The 26,409-nt window shown below is 42.7% G+C and overlaps 1 protein-coding gene across 1 annotated transcript; it reads right to left on the bottom strand.

The window, feature by feature from the left end:
- Nucleotides 1–20,925: 20,925 nt before the first annotated feature.
- On the bottom strand, nucleotides 20,926–24,845 carry LOC116979752 (alpha-1,4-N-acetylglucosaminyltransferase-like). The gene is made up of 3 exons (XM_033031517.1): nucleotides 24,693–24,845; nucleotides 23,467–23,927; nucleotides 20,926–21,627 (listed from the first exon to the last, which is right to left on the bottom strand). The coding sequence occupies exons 2-3, from the start codon at nucleotides 23,893–23,895 to the stop codon at nucleotides 21,031–21,033; spliced, it is 1,026 nt and encodes a 341-aa protein (XP_032887408.1). The 5' UTR covers nucleotides 23,896–23,927; nucleotides 24,693–24,845; the 3' UTR covers nucleotides 20,926–21,030.
- Between the last annotated feature and the right edge of the window lie 1,564 nt (nucleotides 24,846–26,409).

The following is a 26,409-nucleotide window of genomic DNA, read 5'->3' as shown; positions in this document are numbered from 1 at the left end:
TTCCCCCTCGCCTTAAACCTATGTCCTTCAGGTCTGGGCAAAAGACTATGTGTTTAGCCAGTCTACTCCTCTTATGATTGTGTACACTTCAGTAAGATCATCCCTCATCCTCCTACTCCACAAGGAATACATTTCTAACCAGCGCAACCTCTCCCTATATCTCAGGCCTTTGAGACCTGGCAATATAATTGAACATCTTATTTGCACCCTTTCCAGCTTCACATTCTTTATACAGTGTCTGCAGTGCAGTATAGTACATATATAGTAAATTTATGCATGTACAGTAGTACTCTAGATGATTCTGATTTACGTTGGAAATCTATGCAACATAACCCTCTTATAAATCGGGGAGTGTCTACCTATCATATCATCAGTTTATTTTGTGCTGAAATGTGCGCATCTCATATCTTGAATAAAGATACTTCCATTTGTAACACCGTAAATGAATTTCACATGGCCAATGTGAAATCTGAACCTTTGCCTCTCCCTCATATCAGTACCTAAGGAAAAAAATAAATGAACACTAACTTAAAACACATAAAAGTTAAAGCAGAACTCCATGCTTGCAGTTCAGAACATTTGAAAGAACTGATAACATAGAACAAACAATTAATTTCCACAGTGAAAACTTCAATACATATTCCAAAGAAGAAAGGATTATAGATATCATTATAGTTATGCATAGCCACACAGTCTGTGTCCATTCCAATTAAATCAGATAATGCGATACATGAATACAATCAAGCCATACAAAAGTGTAACAGGTACGGGACACACAAACACACCCCTACAAGCCAATTGTCGATAAGGGTTACAAGATACAATGAAAAACAATTCCCTAACCCAATCATAAAATATCACATAACATAGTTTCAACATAAAGCACTTAAGGGGAAACAATTCTGTTAGGTAAAGAAACATTCTCCCAGATAAGGTAAATATCCTGGGTAAGGCCCCTCTCCTGGACCAATCATAAGTAACAGCAGGAAAACGATGCAACAGAGTCTGCAACATTATTGTAACCCATCATTTCCCAACCAATCTCAAGCATGCATTTGCAACAGGACCTAACTCATTCTGCAAAATCTCATCCATATTAACAATTAACGGCCATCTGGACATCAACCTCCATTCAACCCCTTCACAGGCCACAGACTCTCTGGAGCCATGATCCTCAGATGCAAAAAGATGGCAAGCAGGTTTCACAGAAGCAGAAATCATCCATTTTGTCAAGCACCTAAAATGCCTGATATTATCATTCTCCTCTTTTATCATATATGATAACAAACAAAGTAAGATGACAACGATTCCTGTTATACAATTTAACAATGATGGCGATGTAATTCATCAGAACTCTAAGTAACCTCACGAGTTTTCATGGACACAGTTTCACGATTTCTGACTGACGAGTCACCATCTCCCGAGTTTGCATGGGCATGAATCTTCTTTGTTCATCATGCTAGCTTAATGTACTCTTGACTCTCGATGGGTACGGTGTTCCTATACCAAAGAAATTCCTTGAGGAAAGAAAGTTAGTAGCTCCCTCTTCCACGAATACTCTTGCAATGGTGAAGATGGACCCACACATTCCTTCCTTCTACCTTAACAGCAGTTGGAGTCGGCAGGAGAACCTGGTAAGTTCCCAGATGGTTGGCATTGGCTTTTCAGAGGGAGATCTGTTACATGAACTTTTTACCTGCCTCGGCATTTTTGGACCACCACCTTGCGTTCCCGGAATACCTCCTTTGCTGATTGGTCAGCACAGCGATTCCATATGTCTACCGAGGTCTGGCCCTTTGTGTGAGCGCTACACCTCATTACTGAGATTTGCCTAGGTGGCAGCAGAGCTTGTAATAAATCAGTCACCAATTACTTATGAGATATTTGAGTCCCTTGCTGAGGTTAGGAATCCTCTATTCCTCCACAGCTGTCCAAAGTCATGTACTACCCCAAATGCATATCTAGAATCTGTACATAAGTTTACTTTCAGATCTTTTCCAACATTACATGCTCTTATTAAAGCAAACAGCTCAGACTGGTGGGCTGAAAAGGATGACTCAAAGGCAGCTGCCTCTACACTGTTCCCATCCTGGTCTACAATAGCGTACCCAGAAAGTTTATCTCCCTGGGGCCCAATGGATGCACTTCCATCTACGTATAGTGTCATGTCAGGGTCTACTATAGGAGTGTCCTTTAGATCTTCCCTTACAGATGTCTCTTCTTTTATTATGAACGGACAGTCCTGATTATGACTTTTCCTCTGGAGGTGAAATGAGGAAAGATGCCAGATTAATAGTTGAACAGTTTCTGAATTGGAGTTTTGGATTATTCAATAGATAAATTTCATATGTTTTGAAGAGCCATTGTCAGATGCTGAGTTTGCGATTGTCCCATCAAGGCTGCCACCGAATGGGAACTATACACTACTATCTCCTACTGTAATGTCAGGTGTGCAGCAGACTGTAGACTATTATAGATTGCTGTTAGGATATGGGTGCATATAGGGTGTCCTCTCGCTATTGGGTCAAGCTTTGAAGAATAATAAGCCACTGGTCTGTGCTTATCTCTGTGTTTTTGGGTGAGAACTGCAGTTAAACGTTTGGAAAGAATGGTACAGCAAAGTTGGAAGGGTCTTTCATAGAGTGGCCTTCCTAGTTCTGGAGCCAGCATTAAAGATTTCCTTAAATTCTCGAAAGCTTTCTAAGCTTCTTTGGACACCTGAAATTCTCCCTCCAGGCTAGTATAAGGAGCCAATTCCTTGGTGTCTAGTGCAATATTAGGGATCCATGGTCGGCAGTAGTTCACCATACCGAGCCACTGTCTCATCTGCTTCGCCTCTTTTGGTACAGGAAATTCACAAATTGGTTCAAGTCTACTCCTCTCTAGACTCCTTCCCGTGGCTGCAATTATCACTCCCAGAAATTTTACTTTTTGTTGAGCCATTAGTACTTTTGGCTGAGAGACCACATATCCTAAGGTTGCCAAGTGGTTCAATAATTGAGCAGTAACCTCACGATTGCTCTGCTCATTTAAACTAGCCACCAACAAGTCGTCCACATATTGAACTAAAGTGGATTTTCCTTTAAAACTTAAGGTGCTTAACTGTCCTTGAAGACATTGAGAAAACAAGGTGGGCAAATTAATGAATCCCTGAGGTAGTCTTGTCCATGTATATTGTTGTCCCCTGTAAGTAAAGGCAAATAAATACTGGCTGTTTTTACTGGCATGTTGCAGGTCTACAATTGAAAAAATCTTTGCTTCCGCTGGAATCAAAGCTAAAATATGAGCTGGATTTTACACCAAGGCATGGAGCAGTTCTACCACTGCATTGACAGATCTGAAGTCCTGAACCAGTCGGTGCTGGCCCTCTTTCCCTGCCTTGGGCACTACAAGGATGGGTGTGTTGCAAATAGACTGTCATTATTCCAGCAGTCCCCGAATCAGCTTGTCTACACTAGAAATTGCCTGTTGTTTCAATGGGTACTGCTGTATCGAAGGCAGTGTTACCCCTTTTTGGAGAGCTACTGGGATGGGAGCAATGCGAACACATCCTACCTGAGTTACGTCTTCTGCCCACACTTGTGAGTCCACATATTCACATACCACACTCCCCAGATGCTGGCGTAGCTGGGTAACAACTGTCCTTGAGGTCTGATAAAACTCAACAGTACATTGATTGGACAAGCTCTGTTCTTCATATATAAATTTGGATCTGCCAGATCAATTCCTTTCTTTACCATTGCTCCCAAATCTTTCGCACTTGCTGAAAAATTCATCTTCCTCGTTATGTGTGAAGCAACCTCTGAAGCTCGTTTCCATAAATATAGGGGTAGTTTAATGTACTCTGCAGTTCCTTCTTTGTCCTGTTACCCATGCCAAAATATTCACATTCCATTTTTTTTAACGAATTATCTTAGGAGCAATTATTTTGTCTCCCCTCTTAGTTTCTCGGTTAGCCTCCCGTTTGCTCTTGTTAAAGACCCTTCTTTTTTGTCTCCGCGACAGGCATTCCTTGCACCAATGGCCTTGCTGAAACAGTTAAACCACAGTTAAAGCAAGCATCCGACTTTACTACTTTGCTGACTTTAAAATGTGGTTCCAGGGAAACATGGGCTTGGCTGCTATTTTCCCATGGTTCTGCGGTATTTTTCAGTGTATCTTCTCTTGCAACATTTTCAGTGGTTACTACGACTGTATGTTTTACTGCTTTGTCTTGGCACACTATTTCAGTTGACCCAGGGATAGGGTGCTGGCAAATTTGTCCCTGAAATCTGGACAGACTTGCTAATCAAAATCGTGAGAATGGATTAGTTTGAGAGAAGTTTATTTGTCTTCTCTGTCTCTGATTTCTTTGCGAGTTCTCTCTTTGCCCTCTCTGTTTTCTCTGTTGGCCCCCTCCTTCCTGTCGTTTTCGTGTCTGGCACTCCCTACTCCAGTGACCTTGTCCGCCGCAAGTATAACATTGGTTTGATCCCAATACCCTATTCCCTTTCCAGTGGTGTCTTGGGGAAATTGGTTAAGGGAGGTGGTTCATCAAGGTAACCTGGATAATTCGGTTCTGGCGCCCTTGCCCAATCTGGCGCATCATGCCTTGTTCTTGTCTGAGAACTATTTCATCAGTCTAAATTAGATCTTGGCGCCTCCATTTTCATTACATATTCAGTTTTTGCCTTAACGACTGGCTGGTTCTCTTGTTTACTAATACCTTTCCACTGATACCTAACTGCACGGGCCATTTGTCTTGCAATATTCTCTGACCAATCCATGTTGTTTGGCTTGATTGCTTCTGCTACATTAGTTGTCAGACAGTTTAACAAGATTGCACAATACTGGGGAGAATTCGCCCCATTCTGAAAATTTAAATCTCCTGACTGATCCATATATAGTACCGAGAACCTTTCTAAAAACTTATTTACTCCCTCTCCTTTCTTTGGTCTAACATCCAGATTCCTAGCGATGTCTATTGGCTTTTGGAGGGTAGTGGCCATGGCAGTTAAAACTGCATCTTCTCTTGCATTGTTATTGGCGATTACATTGGCCAGTGCCTCATGAGTTGGGTCCTAAAGTGGCTGGGAACCTGGGATGCTCTGTAGGAGTTATGATCTGTTGTATTACAGCCCACAAATCTCTCGAATCCACGTGATACACACGCATAGTGGTACAGAGATAGTCAACAAAGGAAGCAGGTGATTTCTTTCTGTCGGGTATTTTACTCCGTACTGCCATAATTTCATTTGGTTTCCATGGGGAATAAACATCAATAGTTCAAGGATTGTTGGCATTAGCCAGATCAAAGGCTGGGTTAGGCATCTCCCTAACTGGGAACTGGCAGCAAGATAATTGCTCTGCCTTCATTACTTTTTCTATGTCTGACCCTCCGATGTATCATCCTCATCACTTGGGGGGATGGCACTACTTTTTAAAGGCATATCTTTTCTCTCTGGGTGGTCATTTTATTCTCCTAGGTTTAGGTTCGTAAACTGGTTCTGGTGATCGCTCTCACTCTCTAAATATGGGAGCTTTTTTCTTTGTCTTGCTCCTTGTACTGAGCGCTACTGGAATATCTGTTAATGCTGGTGCTGCTGTCTGGGGAGCAGATGATACTACAGGATCACTATCAGCAGGAGGTGTGGATGGTGCTGCAGGCACAGGAGGTCTGTGAGGCACATGAGGTGCTGGAGGTGGAGGTGGCATATAGGGAGTGCAAGGGGAATAAGGTGGAGGCTGCAAACGTCTCTTAATACGAATACTCCCAATCTTCCAAATATTCTTCGTCTCCCCCTTCCAAACCAAAGCCAACCAGCTTTTGAGCTTTTGTATCTTCTGCCTTATGGGAGCGGGAAATGGCAATGACCAGAGTGAGAAAGGTCATTGATGGCTACTTTCCTGCACCATTGTGAAGTGTAGATGGAATGAGTCTGGTCTGTGTGATAGACTGGATTACATTCACAACTCTCGGTAATTTCGTGTGGTCGTGGGCAGAGCTGACCCCAAACCAAGCTGTGATGAAATTCTATAGTCTGCTTTCTATGGTGAATCTGTGGAAATTGGAGAGATGCTGATTTTCCTTAATCCCCAGACTTAGTTGCTGTACGTTTATAGCCATAGCTTCCATGTGGCTGTGCCAGGACAGTTTATTGGTGATATTTACATTTAGGATCTTGAAGCACTCAACCATTTCCATCCGGCACTATTGGGTGGTGCTGCGTAGTCGGCTGCCTCGCCAGCAGCGGGTTCATCATTTTGACTTTTTTTGTTTTTGCAGTATGTCCAAATTTTTGATTTAGTGTCTCTCGGTATGTCTAATGTGGGGAGTGGTGGGGGGGGGGGGGGGGGGGGGGGGAGTAGGGGAAGTCCGTTTTTAGTCACCTACCTCGACGGAGATGCAACTTTTTTCCTTGTTGCTTCTTCGCCTCCCTCGCGGCCTAACAACTTGGATTGGTGCAGCCTTTCCTGGAGTCGGGCCCAGAGCTTCAGCAGCGGGCGTAGCGTGGACTTCCAACGCAGAGCGGGGCAGTCCCTTGCTGCGGATCGCCAGAGATAAGCTTCGATCACTGGCCTGCTACCTATGTCAGTGTGTGTGTGTGTGTGTGTGTGTGTGTGTGTGTGTGGTCTGCTGAAGATTTCCCCACAGTTGTTCGAGCATCCTATTTTACCACTGTGTGTCTAAGCCAGAATATACTTGAATTGTCCCATCTTCAATGCACAACAACATGGTGAGATTATATACCGATTCTACTTGAACTGCTCAGATGCCAATTGGTTTGCTGTATATCAGTACGATCAATTGCTTCATTTTGAAAATAATGTATCCATAAAATACGTCATTTTGCTCTTACTTACTGGTTTTTAAGCCAATAATCTAATGCTAGTTAGTTTTCTCTTTTGCTTGCTTTTTTGCAATAGGATTTGTGATGGGTTCCCTGATTACTTTCCTGGTTTGTTCTACTTTATCTTAGTTTACCATTTATCATATAAGACAGGGCATGTTCCATGCATACTTACATGCTGTATGATACAATGTGTCCATTGGTGGCGGGAAATGGTGGCTGACAACATATCTACTGCTGCTAGCTCAGCATTCTGAGCACTCGTTTTAGTTGGCACCTACTAACGTTATCTTGTATTCTTGATTTCATCGACCACCCTAGATAATCCTTCAAAAACATTTAAAGTTGTAACTGTGCTATCATTTTTGTTAGAAGTTTGTCTAATGTCATTTCTATAGCCTCGCTTCCTCCTCCCAATAGTTTTGGCACAAATGATCCCTTGTGTCATAGAGCCTTCACAAATAACCAAAAGCCTTCAGGGCCTGTCCCACTGGGGCGACCTAAACCGCGAGTTCTGGCGAGTTTTCCCTCGACTCATACTCGCAGCATGGTCGACACGAGGTCGTAGGAGGTCTTCGTAACTCTCCTTCATGCTGGAGAGTGGTATCCGCGTACTCGAGGCCTCAGCTAGGGCGCGGCGTATTTTCAATATGATATAAAAATCGCAAAAAAATGGTCTCAATGGAAAAAATCGATACTTTTTTTACCCGTAGGTTTTGTCGTAGTAGGTCATAGTAGGTCATAGTAGGTCGTCATGTTTTTCGTAGGTAATCAACGGTAGTCGAAGGTAGTCAAAGGTAGTCGTAGATAGTCTTCATCATAGTCGAAGGGAGGTCAAAGGGAGGTCATAGAAACATAGAAACATAGAAAATAGGTGCAGGAGTAGGCCATTCGGCCCTTCGAGCCTGCACCGCCATTCAATATGATCATGGCTGAGCATCCAACTCAGTATCCTGTACCGGCCTTCTCTCTATATCCACTGATCCCTTTAGCCACAAGGACCACATCTAACTCCTTCTTAAATATAGCCAATGAACTGGCCTCAACTACCTTCTGTGGCAGAGAATTCCACAGATTCACCACTCTCTGTGTGAAAAATGTTTTTCTCATCTCGGTCCTAAAAGACGTCCTCCTTATCGTTAAACTGTGACCCCTTGTTCTGGACTTCCTAAACATCGGGAACAATCTTCCTGCATCTAGCCTGTCCAACCCTTTAAGAATGTTGTAAGTTTCTATAAGATCCCCCCTCAATCTTCATAATTCTAGCGAGTACAAGCCGAGTCTATCCAGTCTTTCTTCATATGAAAGTCCTGACATCCCAGGAATCAGTCTGGTGAACCTTCTCTGAACTCCCTCTAAGGCAAGAATGTCTTTCCTCAGATTAGGAGACCAAAACTGTACGCAATACTCCAGGTGTGGTCTCACCAAGACCCTATACAACTGCAGTAGAACCTCCCTGCTCCTATACTCAAATCCTTTTGCTATGAATGCTAACATACCATTGGCTTTCTTCACTGCCTGCTGCACCTGCATGCCTACTTTCAATGACATGGTGTACCATGACACCCAGGTCTCGTTGCATCTCCCCTTTTCCTAATTGGCCACCATTCAGATAATAGTCTACTTTCCTGTTTTTGCCACCAAAGTGGATAACCTCACATTTATCCACATTATACTGCATCTGCCATACATTTGCCCACTCACCCAACCTATCCAAGTCACCTTGCAGCCTCCTAGCATCCTCCTCACAGCTAACACTGCCCCCCAGCTTCGTGTCATCCGCAAACATGTTGCATTCAATTCCCTCATCCAGATCATTAATATATATTGTAAATAGCTGGGGCCCCAGCACTGAGCCTTGCGGTACCCCACTAGTCACTGCCTGCCATTCTGAAAAGGACCCGTTTACTCCCACACTTTGCTTCCTGTCTGCCAGCCAGTTCTCTATCCACATCAATACTGAACCCCCAATACCGTGTGCTTTAAGTTTGCATACTCGAAGGGGATCGAAGGAGGTCGTCTTCTCTCCCCACTATTCGGTGTCCAATTTTCCCGAAGTTAGTCGTAGCTAGTCGAAGCTAGTCTTCAACATAGTCGAAGGAGGTCAGAGGCGTTCTACATGGTTGAAGGAGGTCTTCAACATGACATTTTTTTCAAACTCTCCTAAACTCTTCTAAACTCACCAATTAGGTCGCCCAAGTGGGCCCTTTAGAAGTAATAATTTCCATAGTGGAAACTTCCAACACATAATTTCAAGAAAGGAAAAGATGGATGTGTGGCTTCAACACAACTCACACAATTACATACATTTATGACTGGAGAAACCTTTTTGAATTTTTTTGAAGTTAAACATGGCAGAATGGATAAAGATGACCCAGTACATGTATATTTGGCATTTACACAATAGACAATAGGTGCAGGAGTCGGCCATTCGGTCCTCGAGCCAGCACGGCCATTCACTGGGATCATGGCTGATCATCCACAATCAGTACCCCGTTCCTGCCTTCTCCCCAAATCCCTTGACTCTGCTATCTTTATGAGCTCTATCTAACTCTCTCTTGAAAGCATCCAGAAAATCAGACTCCACTGCCTTCTGAGGCAGGGAATTCCACAGATTCGCAACTGTTGGGTTGAAAAAGTTTTTCCTCATCTCCGTTCTAAATGGCCTACCCCTTATTCTTAAACTGCGGCCCCTAGTACTGCACTCCCCCAACATCGGGAACATATTTCCTGCCTCCAGTGTGTCCAATCCCTTAATAATCTTATATCTTTCAATACGATCCCCTCATCCTTCTAAATTCCAGTGTATAAAAGCCCAGTCGTTCCATTCTTTCAACATATGACAGTTCAGCCATCCCGGGAATTAACCTCGTGAACCAACGCTGCACTCCCTCAATAGCAAGAATATCCTTCCTCAAATTTGGAGACCAAAACTGCACACAATACTCCAGGGCAGGGCCGGCCTTAAGATGTGCGGGGCCCAATTGGGAACAATTTCGGTGAGCCCCAGGTTCCCAGCCAAGGTCTGTAGAATCATAGAAATATAAATAAAGTCTATTATAGACTTTATATCTCTATGGTAGAATGGAAAGTAATCAAAATGTGCGCTTAAAAAGTGCCTGCGATTTAATGGACCAAACAGACCTAAGCTACATCTATTAAACTGTGTGTGTGTGTGTGTGTGTGTGTGTGTGTGTGTGTGTGTGTGTTGTGTGTGTGTGTGTGTGATATATCACATGCTGTCTGAACCGCCGAGTTACTGCTTAATGCTAAAATTTCACATATTCCGGGAGAGATTTTTTACATGGAGTCCGAAATTGCCTTATATAAAAATGTTATGCTTTATTTCTCGAGTTATTAATGAAAATCTTCAAGATTCAGACAAAACTTTGAAATAAAAACAACCTTTTCGCTGATGAAGTCACAATGGGTCTGCATCGTTTTGCTCGTGCGGCGAGTGATGCCGCTCCCTGCTGCTCACTCCCCCCTGCTCCCCCCCCCCCCCCCGCTGCTCCAGGCTACCCACTCCCCGCTCCCTCCTCCTCTCCCCCCTCCTTTCCCCCTCCTCCTGTACCCCCTCTTCCTCTCAGGGGCAACGTACAGACTCCACACAGACAGCACACAAAGTCAGGATCGACCCGGGTCTTCGGCGCTGTGAGGCAGCAACTCTACCGCTGTGCTGCTCCAAATAATGCTTTTTAACCTATTACTGACTTTTTGTTTATTGTGTTATCTATGAATAGATCATGGTTATATGAATAGATATTGTGTTATCTATGAATACTGTGCTTGCAGACTTGTTATGATGTGGCAAGTATTGATTTCATTGTAGCGTTTGTTGATGCATATGCAATTAAACACTCTTCTTGCCTCTCGCAGCAGGTAACTGAGAGTCCTTTCTACACACACTGAGCTTAATATAATTTGATCTCGTCCTCCGGTCACAGAAGCTCTGGGATAACTTTTGAGGTCAGAATTGTATCGGCGTTTGGAGAGGACGGTATTCTGCAGAAGATAGACACAACGTGCTGAAGTAACTCGGCGGGTCAGACAGCATCTCTGGAGAAGGAAAGGTGACATTTCGGGTGGAGACCCTTCTTCAGACAGCACCACTTACACTTGAAAATGCACATCTAAGTGGGGAGGTGGAGTGGCAGTGAATCGGGGAACAAACAGCCCAACAAACCAGACTGCAAATCCATGAGGGTTCCTTTAGCGTCTTGCAAGCAGTACAAAACCGATTCCGTGATCATCACCTTCCATTTCATGGGCTGATATAACCAACAACTTATCCCCTGGTTTTACACTAGATCAACGGGTACACCGCCCCTCCTTGATTAATTCCATCTCCACTGATAGTTTACTGGAAGTTTATACACACTCCCCGTCCACAACAGGCGTTCTGAGATAGTTGACTTGTGTTAAGATATATTTTCTCGACACTTACCTCCCCTCGCTTACACAGCCCGGATAACTAGTAGATTCGTGTTGGGGGTATCAAATTAAAAAATTGTACCCCATTTTTCTTTCTCTGGATATTTTCTCTGTGGAAAAAAAGGGGTTGCGACCGCACCAAAAGCACCTATTATTCTGCCTGTTATTCCTGCAACAGTGATCATGTCAATGGAGAGTTTCAAGATGGTGTTGGAACGGTGTCTGGCAACACGATCCTGGGTAGAGAGAGATTAGAGCAGGGAACTTGGCACACAGCCTTGGGCTTCTGTTTTTATGCAAGGATTAGAATGTATTTCGATGAACCGGGTTAAAGCAATTGTATTGTGTGTTCCTCGCCTAAACATATTAAACTAGCAGAGGGATATGGGCCAAACGCAGGCAAATGGGTCCGATGTAGATGGGACATGTAGGTCGGTGTCGGGAAGTTGGGCCGAAGGGCCTGTTTTTCACGCTGTTTAGAAAACAATTTACCACATCACTTAATTAAATATACTTGAGCTGCAGAGCATATAGTGTAGCAAAGAACAGACAAAATCCATGTAAAGGAAGGAACTGCCGATTCTGGTTTACACTGAAGATAGACACAAAATGCTGGAGCAACTCAGCGGGACAGGCAGCATCTCTGTGTAAAAGGAATGAGTGATGTTTCGGGTCGAGACACTTCAGACAAAATCCATGGGGGCCGACCACTAGAGCCCGAGTTAGAAACAAAGTACTGGAATAACTCAACGCGACAAGCAGCATCTCCAGAGAGAAGGAATGGGTGACGTTTCGGGTCGAGATCCCTGATCCCTCTTCAGACTCCAGCATTGTTTATTTTTGGTTTAAACCAGCATCTGCAGTTGCTTCCTGCATAATGGCCCTGAACCAGGTTTGCCAGACACTCCGACACTGACAATGTGAGCACTTTCCTGGGCATTGGATGTTGTTGGCATATTCAAAAGGCAAAGCGGGATCTGTCAGCATCCTGATACAGGAAGCCTTGCCGACCCACACGGGCTCCTCAGGGCAAGGGAGAATGCCACAATGCATGTTGAGGATCGTGCAGAGCCGCAACAGTCCCGACCCTCAAAGTGAGGGAATGTTAAACAATCCTTGTGGTGTTTGGTGATGGGTTTCTTTGCGGAATTATTTGGTAAAACTGTGAGGTCTTATCAGCACGCGAGTTATTGAGCAAACCGCTTAATTCTCATCAGGCCACTTTATAGGGTGATTTCACGAAAGGTCACTGGAGCGTAAATCCCCACTCACGTGACGGAAAATTTTAACTGGGGGACAAGCGTCACTTCCGGTACATGTTAGTGGATGGGAAAACACGCACTTTCACACCCGTTAAAAACATCGAAAACGGCCAGTTTTTGAGCTGCAATTTACGGAGCCGGTCGGGGTGACCGTGAGGCACAGCTACCTAAATTTACAGTCCAAAAAAAAGATAGAAACTAAGGTAAATACAAGAGGGAGCTGAAGGTGTAAAAACAGCGGAAGTTGTTAGCGGAGTTTTTTCTTGGAGATTTAAAGATCCAAAATATCGGGAATTATCGCGTTTGCTCGCTGCGTTTCATCAAAAGTGGCATTATTGACTTTGTTATCTTTATTCATTTGTTATATGAAAAGTATTAAAAGTTAGAAAACCGTCAATAAAATGCAAAATCGCCCATGGATCTCGGGTGGGTTTTAACATGCAAAATAAAAATGCTTCTGAAGCTCCATTTACCATTTAAATAATCGTAAACTTGCATCTCAGTAAAATTGATTTCCAAACGCATTGAGAGTTTACGATTATTTAAATGGTAAATGGAGCTTCAGAAGCGTTTTCATTTTGCATGTTAAAACCCACCCGAGAACCATGGGCGATTTTGCAATTTTACTGACGGGTTTCTAACTTTTAATACTTTTCATATAACAAATGAATAAAGATAAAAAGTCAATAATGCCACTTTTGATGAAACGCAGCGAGCAAACGCGATAATTCCCGATATTTTGGATCTTTAAATCTCCAAGAAAAAAGTCCGCTAGCACTTCCGCTTTTTTTACACCTTCAGCTCCCTCTTGTATTTACCTTAGTTTCTATCTTTTTTTTGGACTGTAAATTTAGGTAGCTGTTCCTCACGGTCACCCCGACCAGCTCACTTAATTGCAGCTCAAAAACTGGCCGTTTTCGATGTTTTTAACGGGTGTGAAAATGCGTGTTTTCCCATCCACTAACATGTACCGGAAGTGACGCTTGTCCCCCAGTTAAAATTTTCGGTCACGTGAGTGGGGATTTACGCTCCAGTGACCTTTCGTGAAATCACCCTATATACTACAGCTCCTCTACTTTTCAAACAACTCATTTACTTATGCGAATTAATGTCATACGTGTTGGTTAGCTTTTGATTCCAGCCTTCCAGCGGCGTGTCCTTAAACAGTTCAGCGGGATTTAAGGTTAGAATAATGACATTCTTCATTGATGAGAGAAAATGGATGCCTCTGTATTCAGGCTGTGGGTACTGGCTCAGGTTTCCACTGAACCCCTTCATGAAGTAGTAGATTAGTTTATCTGGGTTTTGACGAGCAGCGGACTCCACTGAACACATCGCCAACGGCGTCGGCTCCACATTGTCAGTCGACTCCACAAACATAATCCCGGCGTTAATGGTTATATTGAAAATCTTTGGACCAGTTTTATATTTTATCTGGGTTCGTGTCAAGGTATTACTAATGGTAGACTGATAGACTCTGTGGTAAATGAACAGAGCACCACCAACTGTGAGCATGAGAACGAGCAAACAACCCTTGTACCAGGGCAACATGGTGGGGCTCTGAAATGTTCCTTTCCAGGCTGCTGGGAAACAAATTACAGGATGCATTTTCAAACAGAATCACATGTTATGCCACCCCCACGGAAAGAGACCATTTGGTATTTCACATTCATACTGGCTCTCTGTAAGTGTGACAGCTTCTTTCCCCTCTCTCTCCTGCCCTCACTCTGTAAGCTCTTTGCTCTCAGATACTGCTCTTTGCTCTCAGATGCTGATCCAGCTCTCACCCAGAATACACCAGGGGAATCACCACTTCAACCCCCTCCCTCCTCCAGAGTGAACACTTACCCTGGTGAAATATTGGTCCGCCTGATTTTTACCGCTTGTTGTCCTGAAGTTAATTAGAGTTTCAGATGAGAAACCAAATCATCCTGCACCTGTTGTCCATCACCTAAAGTGGGAATCTATTGGACTTGGTAATGAAGGCAGATAGGTAAAGCAGCACTGATTAGAGTCAGCCTATGTGGTGCATGCAATAGATTGGTCAGCTCCAATGCATGCAGTGAAGATTTTGTCAGAATTAGCTGCAACAGTAGGCAGGAGAATTGTTATGCTTACACTTTAGGTTTATATATTGTTCCTCAGGTGGCATGTCAGAAACTTCCTCAAAAGTGAGTGAACTCAATGACTGATTTTCCACTGCTCTCGATGGCAGAGAATTCTAAAGATTCGCCACGCACTGAGGAAAAAGTTCATGGTATGAGGGTGAGTAATTTATTTGGTTGACAGAGGGTCAAGATAAATCATTGTGAGAGAACTATTTCAGAAGGGATCAGTGCAAAGGCTGCAGATATCCTATGGGAGCAGTGAGATGAGAACATGACCAGGGTGGTGTGAGTCTGATGATATTGACTGTCTTTTTGAATCATCATGACCTATAGATTCTTTCAATGGCGGTGAGGTCAAACCAGGCTGTGATGTAGCCAGTCAGTATGCATTCTACTGTACACCTATAGTTTGATAGTGTATCCGGTGACACTGCCAAATCTCCTCAATCATTTAAGGAAGTAGAGGTATTTATGACATTTCTTTGTGATTGTATGTTAGGCCCAGTACTGACCATTACAAAAGTGGGTACCCAGGAACTTGATGTTCCTCAGAAGTTCGTGTTCATAAGTGATAGGAGTAGAATTAGGCCATTTAGCCCATCGAGTCTTTTCTGCCTTTCAATCACAGCTGATCTATCTTTCCCTTCCAACAACATTCTCCTGCTTTTCCCCCCAAAACCTTTGACACCATTACTAATGAAGAAACTGTCGATCTTTGTTTTAAAGATTCCCAATGACCTGGCCTCCACAGCTGTTTGTGGCAATGAATTCCAAAGATTCCTCCTTATCTCCTTTCTGAAGATATGTCCTTTTATTTTGAGGCTTTGCTTTCTGGTCCATCCTCTCCCTTTCACTCAAGCCTGCAAGTCCAGGTAACATCTTGGTAAATCTCTCTTTATCCTTTCCAACTTAATGACCTCCTTCCAAGTTTCCTATAGCTGGGTGACTGGAAGATAGTAATCCAAGTGTGGTCTCACCAATGACTTGCACATCTGAATTGTGATGTCTCATCTTTTGCACTCAAACTGTTTCCAATGAAGGCAAGCATGTTGAACACCCCCTTCATCGCCCTTTCACCCGAGTTGTCACTTTCAGGGAACTGGACACCTGCACTCGCAGATCACTCTGTTCTGCAACATTCTACAAGACTTTGCCGTTTACTGTTAGTCCTACCCTGGTTTGGTAGAATGCCAGAGGGATTATCCTTAATCACCCTAAAACCATCTAAATGTTATTATTCTGTCCCTAACAATATCCTCATCCAAACATTCTCCTTAAATTATAAATAACCCAAGCAGCGTGCTACTAATGCTCTAGCGATTGGTCACAATGGCACTCCCCATTAAGCCTAGTCACTTTGCATTGGTAATTCAGAAGCATAATGCCTTTGAATGACTTGGGAAAGGTAGAAGTGTTTAGATGCATATGGCCACTATCAGACGGCATGGTGCACTTGCGAGGGAGAATGGGAATGGAAGAGAGAACCGGGTTTGGACAGCTTGAATCATCAACACATAGAAGGCTACAGACCAAGAGCTTAAAAATGAGATGACTTTTGATGGATAGTTAACAGTCAGCATGGACAAGGTGGGCTAAAGGGCATGTTTATTTGCTGTATGAAACAATGAAGTTAATGATCAGAAGTAGTTTTGTGGGCTATGGTCACAAAGGTCCTGGTTATACAGCTAATGCTCTGCCTGTGGGCCTTGACACACAACTGCTCCCTCCCGCACTGCCAGCACCACTCCATTAAGTACGTGCTCTTGTTACATTATGATCCCTGCCCATATTGTGTCCACTAATCTTTGTACATCTGGTTCCATTTTCAAACAAAGCTATCTCGCTTCTACTATGTCTGTCCAAAGAAGCGACCCAACCCAAAGCATTATCTGTCTATTTCCCTTCACAAATATTGCGTGATCCATTGAGAATCTTCAGCTTTTTGTTTTACATTGTAATGCCATAACCTCCCTGCTTTTGTATTTTATGTTTAGGCTGATAAAGGCAAGTATTCTCAATCACTTTATCTTCTTGTGCTACCTTCATGCATTCTTGGACTTAAATACCAAAACCCCTATTATCCTTCTCTGGCCCTTATACTCACCATTCTTAAACACTTCCCACTGTTCCCTTGTAGACAAATCTACAAGTAACCAATCCCAATTCACATTGACCAGCTTGTTATTTCATTTTTTTAATCGGTTTCCCAGAGTTCAGAATCTTGCTTTGCAGTGTAAACTGTACTTCCCCATAACAACGATTTAAAACGTACATGTTTGCAATGTTCTCCCACTGTTGCTTCTTGCACATTAATTACACGATGAAAACTGGATCCGATATCTCCTCTTCTCTAGTTCCTTACTAGTTAATAAAGTTGTCCTGAACATCCCTCTATGCCTTCCACACTAAATCATCCTACTCCTGAACAGATGGCAGACAGGAGAACACAAGGGGACCAGAGAGAGATCGGGGATTATCTGTCTCAGATCTGTAAATCATAATCTTAACCAATGCATTCACAGCAGACCCAGTCTCAATGTTGCATAAGCCTGTATTATCACCTCAACAATATACTCAATCTCTCTGTCTTCATTGCAGCAGCCCCCCTCCAACGCTTCCTGCAGGAGAGGAACAAAACAAACAGGATACTGGTGAACCCGGACTCTCTTCAGTCCAGACAAAGTAATTGAAACCTCAACTGAGCTGCTATTATGAAATATGTTATTAGGAAATGTATATTATTAAGACTAATGCAAAGTAGGAGCTCTATAGAATGCCAGACACATGTGTGCGCACACACTCACACACACTCGGCGATCAAACACCAAATTGTCTATTATTACTTGTTCGTTCAAACTTAAGAGAGGATGGGCCTAAAACTTAGCACCAGTGAAACAAAAGTTCTCTACCAACCTTGCCCTGTTTCATGAAACTGTTCGCAACAATAAAAGTCCATGATACATCATGAAAAACGTTTGTTGCTTCCCATAACTCTACAGCCAGCCCTCACTGAAGACAGATTTGGACAATGAAAGTCACCGTTACTTACAGTGCCTTTGGATTTCTGAAGAAAAGAGTGTACGATGATCGGGAATGAACATTGTGGTCGACTGACCAGCAGTGAAACCCGCCCTCCTGTATGCTCATGTCACAGGGACTAACTGCAGGGCAGAGCTCAAAATATAATGTAGAGATGGTATCAGTGCAGAAAAGCAAACCTGTTTCAGCGTTCAATCCTATGCCCATGACTAAAACTACTTGGTTGAGTAACGCACTATTGCTGTAAAAAATTTTGTGAGTGTGAGTCATGTCAGAGGGTAACTGGGCCCCATGAGAAAGCCAGATTCAGGACATAGATCAAATACACAAATCCCTCAAACACAACCGAAAGGTTATGGTCACCCATGTGGACCGAAGGGAGGTGTTCTGTAAAACAGTAACACATATACCAGTCATTTCCTCACTGTTGAGACAACACTATTGTCATCATCAAACAGTACTGTAAACTGCAGGACATACATGTTCTTCGTCTGGAAAGACTATTTGGGTCCCTGGACGATTGAAAGAGATAAATTAAAATTGCATTTCTTGTAGCTGCAAAAAAGGTGCTGTTGAGCCTTCAGTGTTCAACACTGCATTCAACAATCAGAGTTGATCTGATTGGAATGAACAACAGCAATGGAAGAATTGAGTGCACCATTGTCAAACTGATGGCCAGCCCAACAACTGCCAAAGAACAAGACATCTGATTTCCTCACAGTCAGCAGACTGAACACTTAAGCATTGCTATGAAATATTTCCTGTTTTATGGGTTTCTTCCCCAGTTAGATCCAATAATCTTCTGCCTGATCCAATAATCTTCTGTTCTGAGGCAGGGATGACATTACCTGCTCCCGCCGAAAAGACCCAGATGTCAGGAAGATAAATACTAATTTACTCTCAATGGTATTATTAGCGAACGCACTATGAGCTACACTTACCTTGCTCTAACTGTTGCAGCATCAGGGAGCTTCAATATGGCAATGAATGCACTAAAAGAGAAAGCTCGAAGAGCTCTGTATGCAATAAAAAGAAGATTCTACAACATCCAAATTCCAATTAAAATCTGGCTTAAAATATTTGACAGTGTAATCCAGCCTATTGCGCTTTATGGTAGTGAAGTATGGGGTCCGCTCAGTCACCATAGTTATAGTAAATGGGAAAAACATACAACCGAGGCCCTGCATGCAGAATTTTGTCGGAACATTCTCACGCAAGCAGACACTTCCAAAAGGTCATGCAGTCCCAAGCACCCTTCCAGAAGATCGACAAAACCCTAGTGGGGGCTACCTTTCATTAGTCAATAAACCCTGCAGGCCAAACGACATAGGAGTGGCGCCCCTTACAAGCCAATCACACATATCAATTACATTACATTAAAGTATTATTGACAATTACCCAATCCAATTACTAAGAATCCCAATACAATGTTTCTACAGAAGCTTCTGGAAAGTATTCAGCTAAGTGAATAATGCAACCTTTCCCCTGGCAATATAAACAATTTTGCCAGGGCTTCACATTTCAGCCAATCATTAAGCAGCAGTACAACTGTCCTGCAACAATATTAACATTATTTACAATCCCTTTGCAGCTATCCAATCAAGACAATGCACCTGCAACACCTTGGAGTTTCTTTACAGAGTCCTCTGTTGGTTTAGTTATTTCGCTCATTGCATAATACAATGTCCTAAATATTATTCAATTTATTTAAATTCCTGTATGTGGTTGGACAATAAAACTGGAAACAATGTTCAATTAATGATTCACTTCCAGCAATGACCTTTTTTCTGTTAGAATTCATGAAATTCCAGACATGTGCTCCATACGTAGCTGAGAATATATGCTCCACGTCCTTCATTTTCCAGGGAGCAAAGTAATTCTCCCAAGCTGACCATGGGATGGGGTAGAATCGATCAGTGATCCATAAAGAGAAGGCGTTGCATTCTTTGCCAATAAAGGCACTGACGTTATCCATCTGACACCATCTCTTCATCACATCAGTTTAGGACCTTGTTGACCCCAAATATATCCAAAGTAGTTGGCCACAAAATCTTTCAAGCAATTCCAAAGAAAAGGATGGTGCCTGTGAGAGAAACCAAGTGCAGCCACATTGATATAATCTGAGTTCTCTGGACATGCAAAGTTGCCAAATGACATAGACTTCATCGATATAATGTCAGTGTCCAGGTAGATGCTCCCGTATGTCCAATTTATTTATTTATTAATATTCCACATTCAATTCAAGAGACACTTATTGTCACATGCACCAATTGGTACAATGAAATTTGGGGTCACCATCCGACGTCGGAACGGGAAAACATTCTCAGCGGCTTGGACTTCCGAATCGGCCATTTCCTACTGGAGACCGCAGCTCCCAAAATCCACAGGCTGAGCTGGGCGGAGATTCACGCTGGCGGCCCTCGGCAAAGGGATCCCAGGGCTACGCGATGTCGAAATCAGCGCGGCCCGAGGCTGGGAGTTCCGCAAACCACAGCTACATGATGTTGAAGCAGCAGGCCCAAAATTCCAGAGCTTCAAACGGCGATCCAGGTGAGGCATCGCCCGCTCCGCGGTGAATCCAATATGTATTTTAAAACCAACTGTTTAATGACAACATACAGTAGGATCTAAAAGTGTCACACTGTCACTGTCGGGTAGTCATGGTCCTCTAGTCATGGGGGGTGGGGGATTGGGAGGGGGGGGCCTCACAAGTGAAATAGCTTAGGGCCTCTCTTCATCTAAATTCGGCCCTGTACCTATCATTCTCCATCTAAAGAACTTGACCAGCCCCCCAAGTGTTCTTTAAACTTTTTCCCTCTTACCTGAAAGCTCTGCCCTCTAGTCTTTGACATCTACACCCTGGAAATAAGGTTCCATCTATCAGCCTTGTCTGTGCCTCTCATAACTTTATATACTTCCATGTGGTCTCCCCTCAAGCTGTGATGCTTTGGAGAAAACAAGTCAAGTTGTCATTAGAGCTAATGCCTCCAAACTCGGTGGCATTCTGGTAGATTTTGTCTGCACACTCTTCAAACCATCCACATCCTTCCAGCAGAGAGATGGATTGTACTAGTGAAAGAGAAAAATTGAGTGAGAGAGAGATTGTGTTAGTGAGAGAAATGGTTGTGTTTGTGAGAGAAATGGTGTGCCAGGAAGAGACATGTTGTGTCAATTGGTGTTTGAGTCTAATTTAAATAGTACATGGGAATTGTAGTATATCCAGGTCAGAAAAAATAAGGATAACAGTGAATCTCACAAATTTTAATAGTCCTCAAATGTGTTTTATGCATAGTTTACATTGTGACTTTTAAAACGTCTGTTGGTTTAGTTATTTCACTCATTGCATAATACAAAGTCCTAAATATTATTCAATTGATTTAAATTCCTGTATGTAGTTGGACAATATAACTGGAAAAAATGTTCAATTAATGATCCACTTCCAGCAATGACTTTCTTTTTTCTGCTGGAATTCATAAAATTCCAGACATGCGCTCCATACGAAACTGAAAATATATGCTCCACATCTTTCATTTTCCAGGGAGCAAAGTATTTCTCCCAAGCCGACCATGGGATGGGGTAGAATCGATCAGTGATCCATAAAGAGATGTTGTTGCATTCTTTGCCAATAAAGGTACCAATGTTATCTATCTGACACCATCTCTTCATCACACGGGTAATTAGTTGAGGACCTTGTTGACCCCAAATATCCCCATTGTAGTTGGCCACAAAATCTTTCATGCAATTCCAAAGAAAAGGATGGTACCTGTGAGAGAAACCAATTGCACCCACACTGATATAATCTGAGTTCTCTGGACATGTAAAGTTGCCAAATGGCATAGACTTCATTGATATTATGTCAGTGTCCAGGTAGATGCCCCCGTACTTCCACAACAGTGCAAATCTGCAGCCATCAGCAAATACATTGAGCCAATACCTCTCCTCTTTTGGGTTTACCTGCAATATAATGGAGAAAGAAACATTATCTTAATTTCAATTCCTCCTAAACCTTCAGACCTATCCCTCAATCCATGTTAAGCTGTCAGGTCCATTCCTTAAGAAACAACTCTATCCTCCCTTCATCTTTGTTCATACCAGATAGAGAGTCATACAGTTATATAAGTAAATACTTTGACAAATCACATCCACCTGATCACTGCACTCATCGATTCTACTCCCATATATCTATAATAGATCCGTGGTGATTCACATGCTTACCAAATTCCTTCTTAAATAGTTTGAGAGTACCTGCCTCCATCATGCTGTCCAGGCTCATTACCTTATCTGTGCCTCTTATGATGTGATAAACCACAAGAAGGTCACTACTCAGCCTTCTATACTCAAATGAAGAAATATGCAGACTCTCCAGTCTTTCCTTTTTTCACTCAAAACCTCGAGAACTGATAACTTCCTTAAAAGTCTTCTCTGCACCTTGCAGTTTGTTATTTTGACTGAACAAATCCAGTCCAGACAACACAGTGGTCATTAATATCTATTTTAAACATTGAATATTGCAGCAGCAAATATGAATAAATCTATCAATTCATGTTTTATAGATGCCCAACCATTAAACACTCACTGACTTATTTGGAAGAAAATCCCAAAGATTCACCATGCCACCCTCTGACTGAGAGACGGTCCTACTCAATTTTATCCTGAATGTCCAGTCCTATTTGGAGATAGTCATCCGCTTAATATAGACACATAGTCAAGGGAAACATCATCTCAGTATTTACCCTGTCAAGCACCTTACGAATATTGGACATTTCAGGGGGATAACTTGTGGGTTTTCGAATCTCATGTGAGCCAAGATGTACAATCTCTGTTATACAACAAACCTGCCAGGCAAGGAATCAACCTGGTACAACTTTACTGCACTCCATTTAGTGTGTTCATTCTTCCTCATTCAGGGAGACCAAACTTGGATGCAAATTTCAGATAGACTGAGTCAACTTACTCTCAGGAAGAAAATAGTCAATGCACACCCTTCCTATCATGTACATGTCCAAATGTCTTTTAAGTGCTGTTACAGTAGCTGCCTCAAGCACTCCCTCCAGCTCACTCCATAAACAGACCATCCACTGTATGGAAAATCAGGCCTCATGATTCTATTGTGTGCATTTACCTGATCCATGTCCCTAACAACATTAGATGCTTCTATAAGATCACCCCTCAGTCTACTTAGCTTGAAGAACAAATTCCTGGCCTGTCCAACCTCTTCCAATAATTTAGTCCTTGTTTCCTGGTTAATATCATGGTAAAGCTTAATGGAATCTTTCCTGGGTGATCAAAACAAAACGTGAAACTCCAGGTGGGGCCTCACCAACTTATTGTGCAACTGCAACATCATCAACATCCTAAACCTAATGATTTCACCGATGTAGACCAGCATGTCTCTTCGTTATCAACTCCCCACATCCTCAAAATGATAATTGGGGACTCCACTTTTGCTTGGTCATTGGTAGATTTGTTTTGAACCTTTTCATACGCCCAGTTAATCCCTTCCCGACTCTCAGTCTGAAGAAGTGTCTTGACCCAAAACATCACTTATACCTTTTCTCCAGAGATGCTGCCTGACCCACTGAGTTACTTCAACATTTGGTGTCTATCTTTATGTCTAAAACTTTCTTCACCACCCTGTCCACCTATGATGTTACTTTCAATGAATTGCGTACATGTACTCCTAGCTCCCTCTATTCTTCAGCCTTCCCCAGGGCCCTAAAATTCACTGAGATAGTCCTACTCTGGATTAACAACCCAAAATGTAACATATCACACTTTCTTCTTATTGGTTACCTTCTGATACCAGGTATTCAATGAAGTATCATCAAACAGTTCATTAGCGTTTAAAGGTAGAAGAACAACATTCTTCATTGAGGAGAGCAATGGGATGAGTCTGTACTTAGGCTCTGGATATTGGCTCAAGTTGCCACTGAACCCCTTCATGAAGAAATAGATTGTTTTATCTGGGTTTTGACGAGCAGTAGACTCCACTGAGCACATCACCAATGGCTTCAGCTCCAGGTTGTCTGACGTTTCCACAAACATAATCCCAGGATTCAGGAGTGGACGAGGATCATCCATGGTAGCTTCATCTTCCACGTGTGACATTCCTACCATGTTCTTTTGAACATTTTGTTGTGTTTTCAAATGCCAAATTACATATAGCAGAACACTAGCTCCAATTATGAAGACAAGGCTAAATATGCGATGAAAGGGAATCATGGTGTGGCAATGAGATGTTTCTCCAAAGGCTCCTGTGAATTAATAAATCAAACAGTATTATTCCCAGGGCATGGAGGAGCCCAAATTTTTTGATAGCTTTGGATAGGAGCATGCTGAGAAATCTGAGTGTGCCAGTGGAATCAATAATAAAATATATAGGGAGAGATTCCATTAGAAAATAGAAACATAGAAACACAGAAAATGGGTGCAGGAGTAGGCCATTCAGCCCTTCAAGGCTGCACCGCCATTCAATATGACCATGGCTGATCATCCAACAACATTACTGACAACAACAGCTGATATCAATGTTGGGAACCCTGTTGGGGATTAACAGCACGTGACCGACCATCCAGAGTTTAATACTTCTGCCTCACCCTCTCTTTGTTTGACTCAGCTCACACCAGCATCAATGATGTTGTGATAGCAAGTCCTGCTTGTGAATCTTGGGGAGGCGGTAGACATGAGCTGTGCACATTGAGGGTGGAGGCATGGAGGTAGGATTGCCTGAGGATGAACGATTAGTGATAATCATTACCATCTCGATTTTTGGATGGAGGGAGGGATGAGGTATTTTTTTAGCAGGTGGCATTGAACAGTACGGTTCCATGCCTGAAGTATGGTCTCAACCCAAAATGTCATCCATTCCTTCTCTCCAGAGATGCTGCCTGTCCCGCTGAGTTAGTTTGAAGTTAGTGATCTGTGGAAAAGTGAGAACATGGGAAATAAAATACTTTTATTCCAAGAACCAAATACAGTATGATTGCAAAGTAAATATTTTTACGAGCTTTGTCACTCACCTGTTTTAAACTGGCAGTGTCAGTGAAGATGTTTCGTGAGACTGTCCTCGGTCGTTTAATTTGGCATTTGGTATCTTGAGTATATGTTCGCGTTACTTTATTTATGAAAGATGGGAGTGCCCAAAGGGAGATTTGATCATTTATAGGTGTGCATCAGTGTATCAGTGAGAGAGAATGTTCTGTCATTGAGATGTGAATTGTGCAGCAATGTAGGCAATTTTAATAATTAAAAAGAAGAGCAGTTTATAATATTGTATTGTGTAATGAAGAAGGATTAGTTAGTATTCTTGTTCTGCAAAGCCCATTGGGCAACAGTGACCATAATATGGTGGAATTCTGTACTAGAATTGAAAGTGAGACGGTTAATTCAGAGACTAGGGTCCTGAACTTAAAGAAAGGTGGCTATGAAGGGATGAGACAGGAATTGACTAGGATAGACTGGCAAATTATACTTAAATGGTTGACGGTGGAGATGCAATGGCAAAGATTTAAAGACCACATGGATGAACTCCAAACTTTGTACATCCCTATCTGGCGAAAAAATAAAATGGGGAAGGCGGCCCAACTGTGGCTAACGAGGGAAATCAAAGATAGTGTTCAATCAAAGGGAAAAGGCATATAAATTGGCCAGAGGAAGCAACAAACCAGAGGACTGGGAGAAATTTAGAACTCAACAGAGGAGGACAAAGGGGTTAATTACGAGGGCGGGGGGAAGAGCATGAAAGAAAGCTTGCGCGGCATATAAAAACTGACTCTAAAAGCTTCTTTAGATATGTAAAAAGGAAGAGATTAGTGAAGACAAATATAGGTCCCTTACAATCAGAGACAGGTGAATTTATAATGGGAAACAAGGAAATGGCAGGACATTTAAATGAGTACTTTGTTTCTGTCTTCACTAAGGAGGACACAAATAATCTCCCAGAAATACGAGGGTACCGAGGATGTAGTGGGAGAAACCGAAGGGAATCCATATTAGTCAGGAAATGGTGTTAGCTAAACTGTTGGTACAGAAGACAGACAAATCACTAGGGCCTGATGATGTGCATCCCTGAGTACTCAAAGAGGTGTCCCGCGGAAGCGTGGATGCATTGGTGATCATTTTACAATGTTCTCTCAACTCTGGATCAGTTCCTGTGGACTGGAGGGTAGCCAATGTAAGTGCACTTTTTAAGAAGTGAGGGAGAGAGAAAACGGGGAATTATAGACCAGTTAGCCTTACATCGATAGTGGGGAAGATGCACGAGTTGAGTATTAAAGATGTTATAGCACAGTGCATTTGGAAAGCAGTGACGGGAACATTGGGTGAGTGGGCAGATGCATGGCAGATGCAGTACAATGTGGATAAATGTTAGGTTATCCACTTCGGTGGCAAGAACAGGAAGGCAGATTATTATCTTAATGCTGTCAGATTAGGGAAAGGGGAGATGCAACGAAACCTGGGTGTGCTTGCACATCAGTCACTGAAATTACGCCCGCGGACTCCGGTAACAAGTGGCCGACTCGGGAGCTCCATGTCACGGAGAGTTCCAATCTGTCCCAATGCCGGAGTTTCGATCATCCTGATGAGAGGACCTGGACTGTCGGCAACGGCAATTGCAGAGGGTTGAAAGCCCCGACCACGTTGAACAAAGAGGAAGATGTCTGAACTTTATTGCCTTCCATCACAGTGAGGAATGTTGATTCCCTTGTGGTGCATGTTAATGTTAAATTTTATTTT

Source organism: Amblyraja radiata, chromosome 13 (genome assembly GCF_010909765.2).
Source record: "Amblyraja radiata isolate CabotCenter1 chromosome 13, sAmbRad1.1.pri, whole genome shotgun sequence".
In the NCBI taxonomy this organism is placed as follows: domain Eukaryota; kingdom Metazoa; phylum Chordata; class Chondrichthyes; order Rajiformes; family Rajidae; genus Amblyraja; species Amblyraja radiata.
Note: the sequence above shows the minus strand (reverse complement) of the source record. Positions and strands in the feature narration are given on the sequence as shown.